This window comes from Sinocyclocheilus rhinocerous, unplaced genomic scaffold (genome assembly GCF_001515625.1).
Source record: "Sinocyclocheilus rhinocerous isolate Xijiao unplaced genomic scaffold, SAMN03320098_v1.1 scaffold312, whole genome shotgun sequence".
In the NCBI taxonomy this organism is placed as follows: domain Eukaryota; kingdom Metazoa; phylum Chordata; class Actinopteri; order Cypriniformes; family Cyprinidae; genus Sinocyclocheilus; species Sinocyclocheilus rhinocerous.
Window position 1 is genome coordinate 157,152 of NW_015624544.1, and position 9,201 is coordinate 166,352.

General features: G+C 36.8%; 1 protein-coding gene across 2 annotated transcripts in view; it reads right to left on the reverse strand.

Annotated features, from left to right (window-relative positions):
* LOC107741999 (centrosomal protein of 95 kDa) overlaps positions 1-9,201 on the reverse strand; it is a 189,746-nt gene that overhangs the window by 147,418 nt on the left and 33,127 nt on the right. For both annotated transcript variants that reach the window (XM_016554849.1, XM_016554846.1), the window contains exon 6: positions 1,778-1,893. In XM_016554849.1, the coding sequence (XP_016410335.1) occupies positions 1,778-1,893 (116 nt within the window). The remainder of the gene's footprint in view (positions 1-1,777; positions 1,894-9,201) is intronic.

The following is a 9,201-nucleotide window of genomic DNA, read 5'->3' on the forward strand; positions in this document are numbered from 1 at the left end:
CGTTATAAGTTAACCTCATTAAATATTGTTGTGGACAAAGTATTAAGATCCTTTACCTCATAATGTATAAAGCACTAATACCACACTGTAAAAATACTCCGATACAAGTAAAAGTCCTGCATTGAAAATGTTACTTAAGTAAGTATAATCAGGTATAAACATTACTTAATGTAAGTATAATCAGGAAAATTGATTTAAAGGTTTAAAAGTTGCACTCACAGCAGCCCTACTCTTTTTATTTATTATTTTCTCGCAGCCCATATTATTATTTTCACCAGACCATAATAATAACATTCTCAATTGATAATTAATCATTCTCTTTGCGAAAATCATTGTTATTTGTGAACGTAGACATTTGATGAAGGCTTTAAGACCAAGCGGAATCCTCTGCCGGCTGCTCCCGCTTCACAGCGAGCGCGACTCGCGCTTACTGCACCCAGGTTCACTGTCCGCGTCTTGATTTTACAAAATCAGTTTGGGCGAATGCAACTTACTTATCATGAGCCCAACATTTAGCAAGGCAGGAAAACATTCAGTCTACCTGAACGAAGATGTATTTCATTGTAAGTTAATGCTGTTAAATAGAGAGAGAGAAAAAAACTAGTGTAGGCTATTGTGCCATTGTTTAAAAAAATGCTTTATTAACTGACGTTTCATAGACCTTCAGTTGTTGTGCTTTCAAATTCCATGCCATTTGTAATTTCACAGTATTTTCACCTCCTAAATTACTACCCTTGTAAAGTCACAATTCTATAATTGTAAAATTTACTCAGGCCAATGGCCTTTTTTGTATGACATAAAAAATTTTTTTTAGAATAATCGTACATAAATGGGTTAAGCAAAACAAATGTGATTATTTCTGAGAACTTTTAACTGCAGGCAGATATAGGCCTACATTATTGTATAGTACAAAAAGTTAATTGGCAACCTTAATTGATGTAATTATCTTTTGACTCCCCTGACAGTGGCACCTTGCTAAAAAAAAAAAAAAAAACCTCAGTTGTAGGAGATATGCGAGCGAATAATAGATTTTTAAAAAAAAAAAGAAAAAAGTGGGCATGAAATGAGTCCCACTCCGGCCCTGGTAACGTTATAAGTTAACCTCATTAAATATTGTTGTGGACGAAGCATTAAGATCCTTTACCTCATAATGTATAAAGCACTAATACTACACTGTAAAAATACTCTGATACAAGTAATACTCAAGTACAAGTATACAAGTAAGTCCTGCATTGAAAATGTTACAGTATAATCAGGTATAAACATTACTTAATGTAAGTATAATCAGGAAAATTGATTTAAAGGTTTAAAAGTGAACTGGGACTATTATACTATTATTTATTATATCATTAGATTATTATTCCTATAACATATAGTTTACACTTTATCAACTACTCGTCCCGTGAGACGTTAACGTCCATGCTCTGGAATCCTCTCAAGCGGTGGACTTCTACGTTCCAATTGGTTGCCGCCAGATGCCGCCGAACCGCGTCATAGCTCATTACCATAAATATGACCTGATTTCAACTCTCCTCGACGCCCTCAAGGTCCAAGTCGCACCGCTGCTCGACGCCAGCTCACATTGAAAATTAATGACTTCCGGCCACTTTGACGCTCTCGACGGCGGCGGTGTGAACGCACGGTAAGAGTCCTGCCCTATATTGTAATTTGTATAATGTATTCCACTGAAGGAAAAACAAGGTGACATCAAGTATAATGTGTAATAAATGAAAACTCAGTTACTGTAATGCCATAATTATGATATGGTAATAAGTACCTTCTTGTTTGGCCATGAACATGTGAGCAGAATCCCCTAGTTGGATGAGCTCTGTTGACTTGAATTCATTCCCATCCCAGGAATGGAGGGAATGTTCAATGGACTGGAGTACAGAACTGAGGACAGAATGAGATACATAATGAAATTAGGCTTCACTCTTAGTTTGCTGATGGTGTAGCTATAAGTTCATGTAGTAACATTTCAAAGACTTTAGTTTACAGATGTCCCAATCAGGTTTTCTGGGCCCCCCGTCTGATCAAAATCATTTAATATTGAGTATCTGCTGATACAGAGTCCCGATCCAATACTGTATGTTCTTAGTGCTTTGTGCATACTTCAAGTACATAAAGTTATAAAAATCAATCCAATGTGCAGGGATTTTCTCAGGGACAGGGGCTCAAATGGAAAAAATATAATATCTAAATAAAATAACAATTACAACAGTAATTATACAAAAGTTCTTTCTGGTCCTCGAATCTGATTGGCTGAGAGGTCTTTCTACCCATGAAATATTCACCCAGTATTGCCACAGGAACAGTTTCACCATTTGTATCACTCCACTTGCAGCATTTCTCACAGTGAGTGCTATGGCTGACGACCAAATCCACTATAATTTAATAAATAATACTGTTTTTGTGTCACAGAATGTAGTTTTAAGAGTTTTTTAGGCAAGAATGTAATTGTTTAGACTTCAAATATGCGATCTGTTATTAAAGATAACACCTATGCTTTGACGTTTTCGGAGATGTGAGCTCCAGTGTGTGAGTGGCCATTTAGTGCTCATGAACCAGCCGAGAGCAGCCTTACCTCGGCCAGACCTTCTGGAATTTGCAGCTGACTCTGATGTCTCTATAGTGGTTAAACATGAGATATAATTCGATTTGGGTAAATGTAATGGGCAATCTTTGGTTTCATTAATTTACTATTAAACAATGAAGCCGAGTTTAGTTACTTCAAAAACAGCTAATTTACCTCCGAATGTAGTTTTAAGAGTTTTTTAGGCAAGAATGTAATTGTTTAGACTTCAAATATGCGATCTGTTATTAAAGATAACACCTATGCTTTGACGTTTTCGGAGATGTGAGCTCCAGTGTGTGAGTGGCCATTTAGTGCTCATGAACCAGCCGAGAGCAGCCTTACCTCGGCCAGACCTTCTGGAATTTGCAGCTGACTCTGATGTCTCTATAGTGGTTAAACATGAGATATAATTCGATTTGGGTAAATGTAATGGGCAATCTTTGGTTTCATTAATTTACTATTAAACAATGAAGCCGAGTTTAGTTACTTCAAAAACAGCTAATTTACCTCCTCGTTGCTGTGAAATATAATGTAGAAATTCAGTATCAAAGCTATTTTATTAACAAAAGTCGCGGGGCAGCGTTGACAACAAGTTTCTGTGTGTGCACAGCTTTATTTTTATAACTTAAAAGGAGCATTCCCAGAACGTTCCCTGCAGGTTATTTTTAGGTTTTATTTTTATTACCTACAGGGAACCTTCCCAGAACGTTCCCTGCAGGTTATTTTTAATTGTATTTTCATAACCATGTAAACTAATTAAAACGTTGCAGAAGTTTCTGAATGATGCCCAACAGAGAGATTATTCTAATGCTGAAATTTGTATTTTTTTTTCATAAACAGACTATATTTTGCAGAATTTAATTTCTGAAATAAGCTTTTAATAAAGTGTAGACAATAAAGCAGTCAAATCGCCATTCCCCATTCAAAACTATACGAGTGACACGTCTTGGTAATTCTATAGTCTTTGGAAGTACTGATTATTGATGTCCATCCACCCGTCTTCCATGCCGCTTACTCTATGGGACGCAGGAGTGTTGGATGATTACTGACGTACAGCAGAGTAAATTATATCGGAGTAAAGAGGTTAGGAGAACGTTCTGGGAACATTCTATTTACGTTAAGAAAACTTTCCTGGCTAGCCAACAGGAAACGTTCTGGGAACCAAAAACTAACGCTCCCAGAACGTTTGTTAGCTGGGTATGCAGAAAACACATAGAGCTGTAAATGTGAACACGTGGATCGGCAAGAAGCTAATGTGTCTTCTAAAATTATAAACAATTCATAAAGTAAGATATATTTGTTTTAAATTAATAATTCATACATTTGACTCATCCCTTTTTAAAAATGGTTTAAAGGTGGAAATGTGATGTTTAACATTTTATAAGACTTTTTGTAAAAACCTGTATCTGAAATGTTAATCATGTTATCAGTTTAATATGTTACCATAGACATTGCTCTATCCTGCACATACCATATTAATTTTATTTGTTATTTGTTATTCTTCTGCTGTGCAAATACATCTTTACAACTTTACATTTTAACCAAAATTGCCGTTTCTATGATTTTTTGTTTATAGTTGGAATCTCTGTATGTCAGAACTGCCATCTTAAAAATAGCCAGGGGTGTGAATCTTCACTGGTTTCACGATTCAATTCAATTATGATTATCAACTCAATATCACGATGCGTCACATTCTTAGTTCTCAATATTACTGCACATGGCTAAATTTTCATATAAATTTTATATCAAATTTAATTTGTGCAAAATTTATTTTTTTATTATATAAACAGACTACTTTTTAAAACAGTTACTTATTTAAAATGTGTTCTTTAAAGGGGTCATATGATGCTATTTTAAAGATCATTATTTTGTGTATTTGGTGTAACAGAACATGTTGACATGCTTTAATGTTCAAAAAACACATTCTTTTTCAAATACTGTACATTATTGTAGGTCCTCTATGCCCCGCCGCTCTCAAACACGTCGTTTTCAACAAAGCCCCCTCCCAGGGTTTCTGCAGACATGAACAAGTTAAATTTAAGACTTTTTAAGACCTTTTTAATACCACCTTATATGAAATTTAAGACTTAAACCTGTAATGGAAATACAAATTTTATTACATACATATATGTAATATTTAATGTGTATAAATTAAAAAGAAAACAAAATATAATTGCTGTAATAAATGGTATTTATAACTACGATATACAGTGAACTTTTAATGTCAGCAGACAATATTCCATACAAAATATCTTCGCAAAATAACTGCATCACTGAGATTTTTGGTGGAGTAAACAATTTATTCTGAAGCAATATTTTCATCAGTGTTCTATCAGCTTTTACATACTTAAATCTGCATATTTACCTTTACAAAGGCCTATTTTTAACCTTTTTAGATGTATGCATCATCTTACATGTCAAATTATTACAATTTATCAATAAATTCAATATACACTATAGGGCTGCTACCAGTCAGATTAAATAATTTACACTGCAAATAACAATAATTACAACAGCAATAAATAATGTTATGAGATTAATGTTTTAAATGCATTTAAAATGCATTTGTAAATGCATACAAATAAGAAATGTTGAGGGCAAAATGCATACTTTCCAACATACTTCTCAACTAAACTACCAGTAAGTGACGGTAAATCACTTAATGAGTAGCGATCACAATCACAAGTATGATGATGATCTGGTCAGTCGCACTGGTGCTCCTAAATATGTTTTCATAGTCGCACGCAGTAGTTTTCAGTCGCAAATGCAACTGAAATGGTCGCACTGAAAGCCCCGGCATGCCTTCCTCGGAGAAGTAACCACCAGACGCGTCACTTTCAATTCCAGCAGCGGTCTAAAACTGTTTATTTAATCACCAAACGGACATACGTTTGCTTCAAGAATGAACAATGTGGCATAAATTAGTTTGAAGTTCGGTGTTTAAAAAAAACAGAGCAAAGGGAAAGAGAAAGTGCGATCTGTATTACAGCTCTCTATATGAAGCATAAAGACTGTATTAGAGCCACAGAAAGAGCACAATACATAATCCATAGCCTAGGGTGAAGTCATTACGTACATTAACAATGATTTGGGACAAATATAATGTAATTTAATGGAAAACTATGTGAATGGCGCTCTGTTCCGCGGCAGGATTTTCTTTTGAGTTTGAAGTTTCCCGCTGCAGTGTCAAAACAAACAACAGGTGCTGTTAGTCTCGGCCACAGACAAAATAACGGCCACAACAACGGACGCAACCCGGAAAACTATCTGCATTGATTTTTGCCGATAACCGATAGTTCCGCCAATCAACTATTCAAGTTCCTTGAAGCCAAAAGCATTGAAATAATGAAATGGCCGGCCCAGAGTCTTGATCTAAACCTGATTGAAAATCTCTGGAAAATCCTCAGCGACAAAGTTATGGCTAAGAAACCCACTGCAGTTACCAAACTATGGAAGAGAGTGGACCAAGATCACACCAGCACAGTTTGAGAAACTAGTGATGTCCTGTGGCCGCAGATGTGCTAAAGTCTTGTCTATTTAACTGTTTTGTGTATATATATATATATATATATACACTGTATATATAAATCAAAATTAGAGAACAATCTGTAAATACTTTTTCTGAAATATTGTTCATCTTCATCGCTCAAAATTTGAATATTAGCTGTAGGTATACCACTGTTCCACTAACATGTTTGACAAAATAACCAAGGCATTTCAACAAAAGCCTTTATTTTGTGGAAAACACAGTGATCAAAATTAGAGAACAATAATCACTGTAGCACGAAAGATGATTACAACTAAAATTTTTACAGCTGTCATAAATTAGTAGGAAGGGTAGAGGCCCTTGCTTTGAGTGACTTTAGCACATCTGCGGCCACAGGACATCACTAGTTTCTCAAACTGTGCTAGTGTGATCTTGGTCCACTCTTCTTCCACTCTCTTCCATAGTTTGGTAACTGTAGTGGGTTTCTTAGCCATAACTTTGTCGCTGAGGATTTTCCAGAGATTTTCAATCAGGTTTAGATCAAGTCTCTGGGCCGGCCATTTCATTATTTCAATGCTTTTGGCTTCAAGGAACTGCTTTACCCATTTTGCAATGTGATGGGGACATTGTCTTGCATGAAAATTGCAGGCTGATTGGGAGATGCTTGTAGGGAAGGAACTGCATGTTGCTGAAGGAGGTTCTGATAAACATTTGCATTCACCCTGTTATGTAGCGGTTTAAGAGGCCCAACTCCTGCTGTGGAAAACATTACCCAAACCATGACACTTACTCCTCCATTTTTCACTGACTTCTTTACGCACTTAGGCTTCAGTCTTTCCCCAGTTTGATGCCAAACAAAATGTTTTTAATCAGACCCAAATAAATTAAGCTTGCTCTCATCACTAAAGTGAACTTTGGACCAGTTCTCCTCTCTCCACACAACATGCTCCTCAGCAAAATTGAGCCTAGCCTTTTTATTCTTTCTGCTGATGAAAGGCTTTGTCAGTGCAGAGTGCGCTTTCAGTCCGACTTCTATTAAACGTGCCGAGACAGATCCTTACCCTGTATAGCGCTGAACTGGCGAGCAATTCCAGCTGCAGTGTTGAACCGATTCCCCATTGAGAGGCTCCGCATTATCCTGCCTTTTCTTGCATTTGTCTTACATGGACACCAGCCTTTTGGGGGGACTTGAATGAATTCATGAGTGTCATTGTAAAGCTGCAATATTTGAGAAATTACAGATTTGGAACAAACTTTTCGTGCAATGGCTGAAAGGGTCATCCCTTTGGCCTTCATCTGGACAACCTCCTGTTGCAGGGTTTCAGTCACCTTAGAGCGGCCCACCATCTTGCAATCTAGGGCTGGGACAATAAATCGATGCATCACGATTCGTGGATCTGGATTCTGAGATTTTCAGAATGCATCGTGATTCTCTCTCGAATTGATTCTGAGCTTAGTTTTTAACAGCAGATGGCACTCTAGGCTAGCTTTTAATCACACACTCAAATGCTCACGAAGAAGAGCGCTTGTGTGTTCGGCTGAGTAATGTAAGTGTTTAAATGTACTTGCACATCAGCTTTTCTGCTTCAATGATGCGAGATTAATGTAAACAGCACACTGTGAACATCCTTGTAATTCGCTTCAACCTTTTAAAAAATTATGAATGATTATTTTAGGTTCAAGAGGTGTGTATGTGAGTAACTGGAAGCAAGCAGAATATGGCTATTTCTAAAGCATGAAGTGCCATCTGCTGTTAACAACTAAGCTCAGAATAGATTCAAGAGAGAATCGCGATGCCTTCGGAAAATCTCAATCGATGCAGAATAATTTCTCGATTTGCGATGCATCGATTTATTGTCCCAGCCCTATTGCAATCTCAGTGAAAATTGGAGGAATGCTGCCAGTTAAATAGGGTTTATCATATAATTAAAGGGGTCATATGATGCAATTAAAATTTTTCCTTTCTCTTTGGAGTGTTACAAGCTCTTGGTGCATAAAGAAGATCTGTAAAGTTGCAAAGACTAAAGTCTCAAATCCAAAGAGATATTCTTTATAAAAATTAAGTCAACCACGCCTACCTAAAATGGCTTATTCTAACATGCCCCCACATGTCTACGTCACGATGTGGGAAGATTTGCTGAGTGTGTGGTTGATTTCAGCTGCACGCAGTGTCAGAAGCACACACTTATCGCAGTCATATCAATGACAGTGTTCCGGGAGACGCTGAAGATCACTATCTATAGCTGAAATAGTTAGTTCCGAGTGAAAAGCATTATGGGTAGTGTAGTTCAGAGAAATGTGCTTGTGCGATGTGTGCTCTCGCTGTGCTGTGTAATTCAGAAAATGGAGAAAGAACAATTATGATATTAGCTCAGGTGGGTGCTGGGGTCATTATCTATCGGATTGCAACGTATATCTATTTTGTTAATTAAACATTACACATAGTGCACGTCTAATTAGAGTTAAGCCAGTCGGCGTGGTTGCTAGGGTTGGGTAACGAAACCCGGTACCAATATGGCACCAGTACCTATGTAACCGGTATGTACTAGAACCGAATCAGAACGCAGATTTCGGTGCCATGCCTGAGTGATCGCTTGTAATATTTGTCCTCTGGTTTTCCGAAATGGACGTTTTGCATCATCACCGGCACCGCACGTGAAAAATAATATCCCGACTGAGAAAATGCACGTGAACTCAAGTCGGAAAGCTCCAATAATACAAATCCAACACATCTTGTAGTTATGAGCATCCGAGGAGCGCGTGAATGCAGTAATTACACTTGCTCTGATGGCAGCAGGTAGCCTTCCATTAACTAAGCTAAACATGCTTAAATTAAAATGCCTAAAGCAAAAACTCCCTTGTATTCACATTTCTAAACCTGTTGTCCAATAAAAAAATAACATTATAACCTTTTTACTCCACAACACCAGTCAAATGCTTCCTTCTGTGATCTGATGTGGCTTCTTGTCACAGAATGAGGAAGAAAATATGTTCCATAGGCTACTTTAAAAAGAATACATCGATTAGCAATGGATTATAAATATACTTAATTATGAAAATACCAGAGATGGCTTGAATAACACAGATAAACGATATTGTCGCAGTCGAATGTTTATTGTCTTTGTTTTATCATTCAAAA